The sequence below is a fragment of the Phalaenopsis equestris genome, unplaced genomic scaffold (genome assembly GCF_001263595.1).
Source record: "Phalaenopsis equestris unplaced genomic scaffold, ASM126359v1 Scaffold001343, whole genome shotgun sequence".
NCBI classification, from domain to species: Eukaryota; Viridiplantae; Streptophyta; class Magnoliopsida; order Asparagales; family Orchidaceae; genus Phalaenopsis; species Phalaenopsis equestris.
In genome coordinates this window covers 897116-910572 of record NW_018165782.1, presented here as the reverse complement: position 1 = coordinate 910572, position 13457 = coordinate 897116, and the positions used below count along the sequence as shown (strand labels likewise).

The following is a 13457-nucleotide window of genomic DNA, read 5'->3' as shown; positions in this document are numbered from 1 at the left end:
AGAAGGGGACGGAAGCGGGTCGAACTAAAACGAGGCGGGTCCCACTTCTAAGGTTCTAAGATAGTCGAAGGGAGATTCCTAAGGCTAGATCCTAAACCCTAAACGGAAGACTGGACCTCACGAAAAAAATTGAGGTCAACAAATATTGTCCGAGAAGATCTATGCATATCTTGGTTTGGTTATTCCCATGGTATGGAACGTTGATGTGATACGCGATTGGTAAATATAATGACCTGGTTTATTGTAATTTCTGTCAGGAACAGTTGGTTCTTATTTTCTTAAAAGATGGAGGTGAGCTATTGGTTACTACACTTCATTTCAAGTTTGAATCGCTGTGTAAAATCTTTTATCTTCCTTTATTTCGTCATAGAAGTTTATTCGCTGCAAAGTAAAAAGATGGTTATGATATAACTTTGATTTATATAGGAGTGATTCTGGAATAGAGTTATTCGGTATGGGGAAGGGCAAAAAAGGGGCATGTAGGATATATAATTTATGCATGAATGATATTTCGTGTGTAAAAGATACCCATAAAACAGTGTAAAAGATGGTTTGAAATTCTCTTTCTGCCCTATCAGCAGGGCTGCACGTACACTGTTTTCGTGGAGGTTAATTGCTGATTTTATGGGTTGATTTGCACTGTTTGGGCACTGATTTGATGCTTTTGTGTTGCTGTTTTAAATGTTGTTTTGAACCTTTAAAAGTGCTTAAAGTGCTGTTTGGGGACATTTAAAATTGATATTTTGGGTTTACATGAGAGCTGCTTGAGAATTTTAAGTGATGTTTGGGGGGCTTACATGAGGTTTTTTGGGAATTTTAAAATTGCTGTTTGGGGCATTTTTTTGGTGGCTTTAAAAGTACTGTGGTGGCTTTAAAAGTGTTGTGTGGGGGGCTTATATGAGAGCAGTTTGAGAATTTTAAAATTGCTGTTTGGGGCATTTTAAAGTGCTTTTTTGTGGCTTTAAAAGTGTTCTTTGGTGATTTTAAAAGTGCTGTTTGGAGGGTTATATGAGATCTGTTTGGGAATTTTAAATTTGATGTTTGGGACATTTTAAAGTGTTGTTTGGTGGTTTTAAAAGTGCTGTTTGGTTTCTTTAAAAGTGCTGTTTGGGGGGCTTATACGACAGTTATTTGAGAATTTTAAAATTGATGTTTGGGGCATTTTAAAGTGTTGTTTGATAGTTTTGAAAGTGCTGTTGGGTGGGTTTAAAAGTGATGTTTGGGAGCTTTAAAACTGTTGTTTGGTGCATTTACTACTTGGGGACTTTTAAATGGCTGTTTGTTGCTCTTTTTTTTGTTCTGTGTTGTTTGAAGCTTAATTTAGTGTTCTCTGTGGGGTTGTGGGGCTTTGCCTATAGTTTTGGATTTCTCTTAATCGTTATCTTATGAGAGTTTAAACACCCTTTTGAGTTGACATACTCGCCGTTTTACTCCTCTGTCTCGCCGATTCTGGGAGTTGGGTCAGTCTCTTCTCTTTCTCAACCCGTTTTATTTTTCTTTTAGGGCGATGATGACAGTGCTTATGTATGTTAAAGGGAGAGAATACAATGATACCTCCTATATCGATAACCTTCAATGAGGGGAGAACAGAGTCGATGATACCATTCACCAACTCTTGGTGTAAAGTTGCCCCTGACTCTCTTAGGTTTCTAGGTAATTCTTATCCGATTGAAGCGAGCAACCGATATACTATTTCATTTCTTCACACACTTACATAGATACTACACTTCTTCACGCATTTCCACAAATGCTAAAGAAATAATAATAAAAAAATCTATTAGCAACAACACTACTTTTGTCTGCTAAATAAACTCTACATGCATGAAAAATTAAATAAACCTTTGGCAAAATTTTATAAAGGTCCACTAGTTAATTGTTTATATTGTGGCTAGGAGTTGCCCTCCTAAGTGCTTGGGTCGGTAGCTTCTATCCAAAGCTAGATTATAATGCACATAAACCAGCTTTGAACCCACCATGACTTCAATCTTTACAGGTCCTCTGCGAGCTTTCATGTGTCACCTGCTCATCTACATACGTATGCTCATGTTTAATGTGTTCATTAAATTCTTAGCTATATTTGCTTGTTTTTCCTGCGATACTAACACCTTTGTAGCAGCAGTAGACACGTCAAGTACACATTTAAAGTTTATTTACTGCAATCTTACTACTTTACCGTCACTTTATTTTATTATGCATGCTTTACATTAGCTGCAAATAAAAAAATTTATCTTTGAAAATCTATATACATTTTTAAACTTTTTGAACGGACTTGTTACACTTTTTTTGGATTTACGGGAGTCTCTCAGACAAGGTAATCTACGGTTGCTTAAAAGAATTCTCGGGTTTAGATAGGTTTAATGACTTGTTTAGACTAAGTAAATTCAAAAGAAAATAGTGATGCCGAGATGATGAAACCCTTGAGATCTTATTCAGTGTCGCTTAACTTAAAATAAAATAAGTACCCTTAAACACTTCGACAAAAGCAAATAAAACCAAAACATGACACTTAAATAATAGACATAAACACATAAAACCCTAAGCCTTGGAGCTGCTATTGTAACGAGGAGCTTGGAGTGGACGACAAGTAGAGTTAGTTGCCAATCTACAATAACAAAACAAATCTACACCAGTTAAACATTTCTAGTCATAACAACAATTCAAAGAACTTCAAGGTAGCTCACCTAGCGCGACGCAACTCCTCACACCTTCTTTAAGCTCTTGCATAATCATGTTGTACCGTATAAGCCCTAACTCCCTTTAGGTTCTGAGATTGTCGTTCGGTTTGACGTAAACCTTCATGTCTCTACGGGCTATTTGTATAGTTAATCATCATGCAAGTGTAAGTCCCCAAATAATAACATTTATAGGATTGAACAATTAAATAAGATCGTCTTCAAAATGCAGCCACACACTATGTTACTTTGGGAAGTCACTGAGTGTCTTCTTCAGGATCTGTGACGTCGCTAACGTTTCCTTCCCTTCGATTCCTTAAAAAAATCGTCCCTACTTGAGTCACTTCCACTCTTTTTCTACGTCCTACCGTGAAAACCTAAACCTTAGATTTTTTAAGACTAGTACTTTTGATCATTATTGAGAGTTTTCTTAAGTGACCTCGATCATTTGAGATGTAATTAACTATAGGGGCTTGCCATTATAGGGAAATTTGAACCCAAGTAAAATGAACCCTATTTAATCTTTGTATTAAGTAGAGAAATTTGTCGGTCACACATAAAATGTTCGCAAGCCAAACGGATGTCACAAATTTCTTTGTTTGCATGATTGGGTCTATCGCCTAGGTATATACATATCTTTTGGGAAGGTGTAGTATTTGTTGTATCAGACACAATTATGTAAACTATTAGACGGATGAAATCTATTCGGTCTCATTTTCCAAAATTAAAACATCACTATTTTTAGAATACAAAAATTATATACCTTTTATATTAAATTAAATTTAAATTTAAAAAAGATGACCCACAGTATATGTGAGCATTTGAGTTTGCATTCAAATTCTATCCGTGCTTATGCTGACACGCTGACATTTAACAATAAACATAAAATAACATATTTATAAACATGGGTACTAAATGCTTTGCACATGCTCATTTTCTACGGGAAAAAAATTAAAAACTTTGCCAGCGCATCAATCTTCTTCATTACCAATCAATATACCAAACAGTTTTATTTCATTTATTGACATCTGAATCATATAGCTGTACTTTACCCATTTAATGTAGTTGTGATTTATAATTGAAATATATATATTATTTTAGGGCAAATTACTCCCATATCCCTAAGATAAGTGGCCATTTCACGCTGGCCTATATTCTTAAAACCATTTAAGTCGGTTCCTAGAGCTTTTTTTTTTACTTAGGTCTTCCAAGTTAATATTCGGTTTAGCAAAGTGGCATGTACCTCGTAAGTTCTCAACTTTGATTAAACATGTCAGTTAATTAGCATCTTTTGATAATTTATGAAAAATTTGTTGAATGTTGGATATTTAAGTGTGGAAAGTTCTCTCCTCTCTGAAGTCAATATTTCTTCTGTTCAATGTGTTGCACTTTTAAATTTTTCAATAAATAAGAAAATATTAGTGAAAAAAGAATAAACAATAATGTGCGAACATGATTGATCCAAGATTGCTCTCTAAATGAACTGAAAAAATTCGCCATGAAAAATCTGCTCATTACCAACTCATAAACAAACTCAATGAAAACTAATGGTCAGAACACGTGCCTGTCTATTGGGAAACTTGGCTTCATCCACAAACTTTTGCACATTTGTTTCTCTACCATAGACAGCAACAATCACATTTTTATTGGAGACGAGGACTTGAGAACTGTTTGGATTGATTACTGCTCTCATTGGACTGTTTTTCTCACAATTAGGTTCTACAGTTCATCTTTTAAGTGGAAGAAATTTTTGACTCTGAATGATTTTGTAAGATCAGTCATGGAAGTAATTTGAAGCAAATAATCAAAACTTGAGGATCTAACTGCTGTCTTTTTATGAATTTACAGTATTTGTTTACCTTTTGTATTCTATTTTTTTGGACAGAGCCCAGAGGACAACTATTGTTTCTGAATGGGCGGACCGAAGATGAAGTGTTCAGAAGCTTAGAGATGGTGCTGCGTACAATGAAGATAACCTCTTCAGAACCTAAGGTAGGTTGTTTTGTTGATGTGAAACACTCAATTTAATCAGCTGCTAACACTGAAAATTAACCCAGATGGTATGGCTGACATTATGACTTCTCTATGAGCAAAGAAGCTATTTATTTACATTTTGTTTTCCAGAGCGTGGTTGTATCATTTCTTGCTTATCCCATGAGCTTTCTTTTTTTTTTCCGTTATACAATTATTATTTTGGACATAAACTTATAATGTTTAGACCTTAAAACAGACAATTAATTTGTTTGCTGATCTTTTTCCTTACACTTTATCGGCAAAATTTCAATAAGATGGATTTAGTTTATTGTATAATCCATCAAAGATACAAAACAAAGTACTTTTTAGTTATAAATCAATATTTTTTGTAGTGATTAGATGACTGTAAGTATATTTAGTTCATAAACTATGTTCTGTTAACCAGTTGTTTGTAAAGAAGACTAGATCAGCATGGTAGTGTTTGGTTTCACATTGTGGCCGAATTTTGTCTGATATGGTTCCAGTTTACGTAAACCAGGCTGAGTTAATTTACTTGATACATTCACAAATCCATTGTGAAGGTTTGTCGAGTTTTTTTCATGTAGTACCATAGAAAATCTGGCAATCAAGGAGGCAGGTAAGAAACTCAATTTATATATTTTGATTTCTTTTTATGTAACTATTTTGAAGTAAAGAGTCATGGGCATGATTTGTGAATCTCTACAAAATCTAAGACTCGTGGCTTTTGGCTAACAAATGGGATACTTCCTGCCAATCAAACCTGTTTAGATATCCGATTTGTTTATTTCATGCATTCTTTCTTTTGCCTTTTTTCTTGGTGTGTCATGGTCTTCTACGACTTCGATTAGTATATTTTATGGTTCATTGATAACATATTGTTATGCAAGCATTGTTTGGTTTTTTTAATTATTTTTGATCTATTCTTTTTGTTAAAAGGTGTGAACGTTTTATATATCTCGGGTCTATTGTTCATAGTGATGGTGATATAGATGGTAGACTTTAAGTTGGTTGGTTGAAATGGAGGAATGAATCGAGACTATTGTGCGATAGAGAAGTACCGCTTGGACTGAAAGGAAAATTTTATAAGATGGTGGTGAGACATGCAATGTTCTATGGTGCAGATGAGAATGCTTAGGTGGATGAGTGGCTTGACACTTAGGGTATGTTCGGGGCAATTGCAACTTATTAAGAAGCTGCTGTGCAACAGCTATGTCAGAAATCTGTTGTGCAGAAGCTGCTGAGGAGAAGCCGACTATCTGTTCGTTTTTTATAGTTTTGCAGCAGCTGTGCTGCAGTTGTTCCTGAATAAATGAACTTTCTGCCCTTATAGTATAATGCTATTTATAATATAACCAATCCTTCTAGCATATTTCATTCTTGAAATCAAATATCCACTTTGAATGCAACAAAATAAAAACACTCCTCACAAAACAATAACACAACAACCAAAATTAAAAAAAAAAAAATATAAAAATAACAATTAGTAATATCATGAGATAATCGTTCATCTAACGAAACTCTCCACACCTGATACTATCGGTGGTGGAATCCTTGAGCCAATCCACCCACCTAAAGAAGTTGCAATTCTTTGTTCTTTTCTTTGGACACTTGTAAAATTCTCTCCCATGGTTATGTGGTTGTTGTGAAGTAAACATGAAACATTGTAGTCCATAGCATCAATATAATGCTCTAGACGTTTCAGAAGTCCTTGAACTCATCTTTTCTAAAGGTTTAAAATCACAAAACATAAACCCTTAGATGTAACATTAGTAATGAAGAATAATACAAATACTTAATTCAAGTTTTTTTTTGAAACTATGAGATCTCAGAGAAGAGAGTATAAATTAATGAAGCTGACACTATAAGAAGGCTGTGAATCTTAAAAAAAAGTATGGGTTTTTGGTTGTCTTTAAACCATATAATTTAAAGCTCGTATGTGTCACATATATATATATCATCAAAAAAGGTCATCCAAAAGAGCTTCATAAGGACTAAAAAAAGAGAGAAACTTGGTTGCCTTCATTGGGATTTCACACGTGTCAAGAACTAATAACATATAAATCATCCAGAAAAACCTATAAGATTAAATGTCTCATCATAAACCTTCAAAAAAAAAAGTAAAACACGCATTAAAAACTTACATTATATATTATACCTACAGTTGTCACACCTATCATTCAAGTAAGAAAAAATACATGCAAAATAACTGAAAGTAACTTTGAGATTTAAAATGCACATCATTGCATAAACCATTAATACAATAAATAATAAACTTTTTTACAACATATTGCAAATAAAGTAATAACAAAAAAACATACAACTGCTTCATTCAACTGCCACTGATATCTAAAATTCACACTCAACTCTATTATCTCTCCTGTACTCTCCTCATCTTGGGTGCAAGTCTCAGACAAATCACTTTCTGCCTGTGATAATGATTATTTTATGCGATATTCGTATGCTTCAACATGTACATGTGAATGATCTTCATCAGCCATATTGAAGTCAATGTTGCACCGCGAAGGATGCCGCTGAATATGGTTTTGGAGAGTTATTGTGGGGACTAAAATTTACATTTATTTAGGAAACGAATATGTCGGCATATCCTGCAGTATTACCCATTTTTTCTTCCAAACTCCAACTGTTCTTTCAATAATACCGCGTAAGGATGTGTCTCATGTTAAACTTCTTTTTCCTACCTGAGCGATGCTGTGCTTTTTCAAAATCATGAGATGTGGTATTTAGTATCAGGAAATGACTTTAGAAATTCTCTTTATAAGGAGTATCCAACATTGATCAAATAATATTTATTTGACAAAAATATAATAATTAGTAGTGCAGTGAAAACACTTTCTCATTAGTTGAAACTCAAACTTGGAGGTGGTTGCGGAAAGTTGTATTTATGAGTTATAGGGACAAATTTGAATATGCGACTATTGTTTATACTATCAGTCATAACAAAAGTGAAACACATTAAAATTACATATAATCATGAGTGTGATCTTTTCATTATTCAAAACAAGTGCATCCACGTTTGTTCCGATCACTCCACTACAATTCTAAATCATTTAATAAAGGATATCCAAATTTCTATGTTCATTTGAATTTTGAAAGAATAAATAAATAAAATTAAAATATTACATATATCGCGGGTCATGTGAAATCTCTATGGGGGTCTTTTGGAATGTTGGGTCATCGGGTTTGATAATTTCTAATGAGAAACTTGCTAGAATATTGAATTCAATTGAAAAATATCTACTGTTTGTTTCAGATGAGTGCTGAAATCTCTTAATAGCTTCTCTCATAGATTCATTTTGTAATAAAATGTAGAGGGTTACTGCTAACTCCTCTGTGAAAGTCATCTTGAAGGACTCATGAAGTCCATGATTTCTGTGCAGTACTTCCAAGAGATTGATGAATACGAAGTATGTCTTACAAAACATATTGCTAAATCTTGTTAGGTGCTCTACAAACAACTCTTCAACTCACTTATTGCCAATGTATGAAGATGCCATGCATGGAGAGTGAGCAACATATGAGTTGTAGTACTCATACATCAAACCCAACGCAACTGCAATTCTTCTTTTATGTCTTTCTTTGTTCTTATTATTCTTTGTCTATGCAGCTAACACATATAAGAATCACACCGAATTAGCTACTATCAAAACATGCTTTAAACAAACAACAATCATAAATAAATTTTGAAAAGCAAATAATAAATTGTATGATCCAACTTTTCTCATAAGTGAAGAAAATAATATTGTTCACCACAGAAAACCTTAATATATCCAATGTAGCATAGATAGCGTCCCAATGAAAAATGGAATTCAAGTGTCCGCATTGTCATGAAAATAACATAAATAATTGACCTTACGGTCAGGGGTCATTGTTATAAAGAACTCTCTCCGGGTCGGGTCTTCAAGCAACTTTATAGATAATAAGTACAACTACATGTCTTTATAAATTTCTGGAGTTACTTCTAGAATTCGCATTGCTTGCTAGATGTAAGTTGCTTGTAATGTACTAGGGTCATTTGTGTATGAAGTAACTAACTATAAAATTTGGCTTCTCATAAAAATATCACATTTTTTTTTCTTTTTCTCAACCCTAGGACGCTTAGATCGACTAATAGATTCAACTTCATTAAGGTTAGGGCTGAGAGCTTCATTGTAACCGAAAGTTTGCTCGGCATGCACATGCTTAGTTATACCAACGAACCCTCTCTCTAGGCGTCTATGAATGATCTCTCTTGGCAATGGCTACCAAACACACAATCCAACATTTTTTCAAGATCAGCGTTAATACCACTGAACTTAAACTTTTTAGCAACGACTTAATGGATTATTCTTATATTGATAAGAATAATTGGTAAGACTTCACGTTCCATAAATTCTCATCTCGAATCTCTCGGCCCATCATTCTTTAGAAGCATCGATGATTTGCTTTATTGGGTCCCAACCCAACCCTGTGGATCCACGCTTCAACTATTTCTATATTTTTTAGTCATTCTTTAATTGATTCTACTTATTTTTCAATTGCATCTTATTATAGTTTGTTCTTATGCGTTTCGTGTAGTTCTTTATTATATTTTGTGAGCCCTTCTTGTTAAAATAGGTTGTTGACCTATTTCCTAATCCCACATCTTTAAGACAGGTCACAAAATATTATTTTGACATCTTTATTCGATATGGCCGACGGACCAATTTCTTTTTGTCTTTTTCATTACGTTGCCAACATGAAAAAGAACCAAACATTATAAATTTATAGTAGAAGAAAAACAAACTGTCTTTTTAAAATATCATAACTCGAAAAGGCAACTAAAATGAAAGATCACAAAAAACCACGAACACCATCACCACTAGCAACAACATTATACACAACCATGACACAACATCACCACCAACACATCTACATCATGACACTTAAGAACCACCCTAACATCTACACACACCACCAATAACACCACCGCCATGACACTAAAGAACTACCCCAACATCTACACACACCACCAACAACACTATCAACAACAGAAGCAAAAAAATTGCAAGAACCGAATCACAACCACGTAAAATTCAGCATATGCTAGGGCTACAAATCATGCCCTTTTCACATATCCTTCCAAAATATAAGCGAGTGTACAATCCATAAAGGTGAAGGAAATTGCCATAAATCGCATAGAAACTCATATAGATGGATGATAGAGCAAAAGGCCGCACGGGCTACGATGCAAAAACTAGAAACCACAAAAAATCAAAGCCATAAATCGCAAGAGCAGTCCACAAATGACAAACTTCAAGCCATAAACTAATATCAACACCAATAGTGTAGGGTAGAGATTACCAGTGCTTGGAAATGGGAGAGTGCCATCGGAACCGAATATCAGATAGAAGGAAGGTAGGAGAAGAGAAATGCCACCAGAACCACCACACACTATTATTGAGGGGAGAGGAGGAGGAGCTAGAGCAGAAGATTGCACGGGTTGAAACATGAGGGCTTCAAATAGAATGAAAGGAGGGGCAATCTGATAATATTTCACGAACAAAATGTGGTCTGCATTGTCAAACACGTGGCCTGCAATTTACCCAATAATCTGAAAAAGTAGCTCCAACTTTTTTTCCAAACACCAAAATCTGCATTTAGCTGCACACCACAACTAAAACACTTCCTCAAATATAGCCTTATAGACAAAATGCAAAATGAATATATCCGTGATAGGGTTGGTGTAGCTCCAGTGACGGACAAGAGAGCCGTCTTAGATAGTTTGGCCACATTAAACGTCGACCATCTGATGATCCAATTAGCAGACTAATGATTTTGATTCAACTTATTTTAAGAAAGGCAAAGGTAAACCTAAAAAGACTTGGGCATATTGTATAATTCTTAGAATTAAATGAAATTATGACACTCAATAAGACGCAATGGAGAAAAAAGATTCATGAAGACGATCCTACTTAGAGGGATAAAGGCTTGTTGTAGTTATATTCTTTTTGTTACCTAGTTTATGTGTTATGTAGGTTTTTATGTCTTTTATTTTCCAGTCTATCATGTTACCACTTTTTATGCATATGATAGTTTTTTGTTGAAATTATTGTTCATGTGGAATCATCTAGTGGTGTCTTTTTCATTGATTACTTTCTGGTAATGCACCCAGACACACATGATCATCTGAGAGAGTGCCACACAGTGGGTGCAAGCTCATTGGGCGAGCATGTGACTAGGAGGGTGCATATGCTCTGCATTTGCGAGCACAGTTTGAGCACATAAAGTGCGACCAATACTGGCGCCTAATGATAGTATATTGCAATGCTTTTTTTTCCTCTGTTGAGAAGGCAAAAAAGGTAGTTCTTGGAAGAGGATTTTGGAAATTTGCAACAAAGTGATCAGTTCAAAAAAAGAGGGAAGATTGGAGAAGAGTGTTAATTATATATAATTCTTGGCTGCCAAACTCCCGTTTTTCCTCAATTTTGTAAATGGGGCGATTGTCCCATCACACTTTATGCTTTATCCCCGAAGCAAGAAAGGCTTAAAGAGTAATAATAAAATTAGGAACCTATAAAATATTGATAGGGAGCAAGATGGATTAGTGATTAGGTTGGCCTTATTTTTGATTTGGAGGTCATTGTTTTAAAAGGGTAAAAAACATCTCTTTTCAATACTGGGTAAGAACATGCAGCTTCTTTTTAGATCCGTAGTTTTTTTTTGTATAAAGATAATAAGTAAATGAGTGTCCCAGGTGTTGGATTGAAAAATGGTCAATCAAGTTGAAATTTAGGTCTAAATTGTGGTTATTGAAATTAACCCATTATGATTGTTTGTTGTTGTCCATATTATTTTATGCATTTATTGGTATTGCTATTTTTTTATTATTTTTATTTTTAGAGAAAGTTGTTTTAGATGGTTTGGTCACATTAAACTTCGACCATCTGATGATCCGATTAGGAGAGTAGATGTTTTAGATTCGACTTATGTTAAGCAAGGCAGAGGTAGACCTAGGAAGACTTGAGCTTATTGTATAAAAAATGATCTTAGTTTATTAGAACTAAATGAAAATATGACACTAAATAGAACACAATGGAGAAAAAGGATTCATGTAGCCGACCCTACGTAGTGGGATTCAGGCTTTGTTGTTGTTGTTGTTGTTGGTACTTCTATTTTTTCATTATCGTAGATAAAATTTAGTTACTGTGTTCTAGGTATTGGATTGAAAATGGCCAATCAAATTGAAATTTAGTTTAAATGTATGGATATTGAAATTAACCCACTATGATTGTGCTTTGTTGTCCATATTATTTTATGCTTTTGTTGCTACTTCTATTTTATGTCATTATTTTAGATATATTTAGTGTACTGTGCTCTTGGTGTTGAATTAACATATCTTCTTATTTAACCTTACTTGAGGAGAGCAATTTAATTATGAAACATAGCATTTTAATTTGCATAACTTTAATTCAAGTGTGCAACATGAACTATCAAGAATGTGTCTGTTAGCTTGCATTTTTCTTCTAAAATATTTTATGCTAATACTTTAACTATTTGCAAAAGGAAATAGCATTTGTGGTGGATGGTGTGGCCCTTGAAATTATTTTGAAGCAATTTAAGGTTTCTTTCACGGAATTGGCCACGTTATCAAGAACAGCAATATGTTGTCGTGTAACCCCTTCACAGAAGGCACAGGTATTACTTTTCTTCCTTTTTCCATATGTTATGTTTTTTTTTGTGTTTTTTAAATTGTTTTATAATATTTGTCGTCCACTTTATTTTATGATTCATGATGAACAATCAAATGGGACTTCTCCACTAGTAATATGAATTCATTAATGTTGAGTTAATTTCTTCTGCGGTGATGTTGACATTTGAACATTATCTTGGGTTGTTTGTGCATTTTTAAGTAAAATTATAATATTTTGTATCATAATGTATGTATGGAATCATGACAGATTACCCACTCTTGTAGATCTTTTTCTAAAGTCATTATGTTATAGTATTTAGCAGATTGAGATGGTAAGTAGACATATTTGATTGGTCATGAAGTCCAAAATGTCAAGGATTAATAGGGTTGTGGGATGCTATGGAGTCTATAGTGCTATAGAAATACAGTTAGAACAACTATTGATCAGTATGTAAAAAGAGGAGTATGGTAAATGTGTGGTTTGTTTATCATACATTTTAGGGTTACCTCGAATCGTTACAACTCTATGAAGAGTAATAATTTGACATTTTAAATAATTATTATCTTGTTGTCTTCTCACAACTCGTTTCCATTCATGTTGAATCAGTGTGCTGCTATATTGCTAATCTATGGGTATCTACATTCTTATTCTTTCTGTTGTCAGCCAACAACCATCCACCTTGTGGGCTGCTCCTTTTTTTGGTGTTGCCAGCTTACCGATATTTGGCTTGTATTCTTTCTTTTCTTCTATAGTTAGATAACATTCTTGTTGAATTTTGGGATGTTTTGTATTTTTCAGCACTTTCTGAAATTGCTCGGTGGAGGTCTATCATTCATAGTTTTTTTGATGTATCTTCGAATTTAGGGTTGCAAAAATTTGTTGCAGAATATATCAATGACTTGGTATCCTGTCGGGACATAAAAAGTGCAAATCAATCAACCCTTCAATTTTTCTTTTATAATATGTCAAAAAGCATCCATAATTTTGGTTCGATCATGTTGTACGTGGTTGTGGATAATGTTAATGGTAGCCTTGTTATTGCAATATGGCTATATAGGTCATTCCAGTTTAATCATCAGATCTTCTAGCATTATTGTTAACTGCAGTAGTTAATAGATTC

The 13457-nt window shown here is 34.0% G+C and overlaps 1 protein-coding gene across 5 annotated transcripts in view; it reads left to right on the top strand.

The window, feature by feature from the left end:
• Positions 1-13457, top strand: part of LOC110034084 (phospholipid-transporting ATPase 2) — a 91461-nt gene that overhangs the window by 60633 nt on the left and 17371 nt on the right. For all 5 annotated transcript variants that reach the window (XM_020738341.1, XM_020738342.1, XM_020738340.1 and 2 more), the window contains 2 exons: positions 4558-4664; positions 12210-12341. In XM_020738341.1, coding sequence (XP_020594000.1) covers positions 4558-4664; positions 12210-12341 — 239 coding nt within the window. The remainder of the gene's footprint in view (positions 1-4557; positions 4665-12209; positions 12342-13457) is intronic.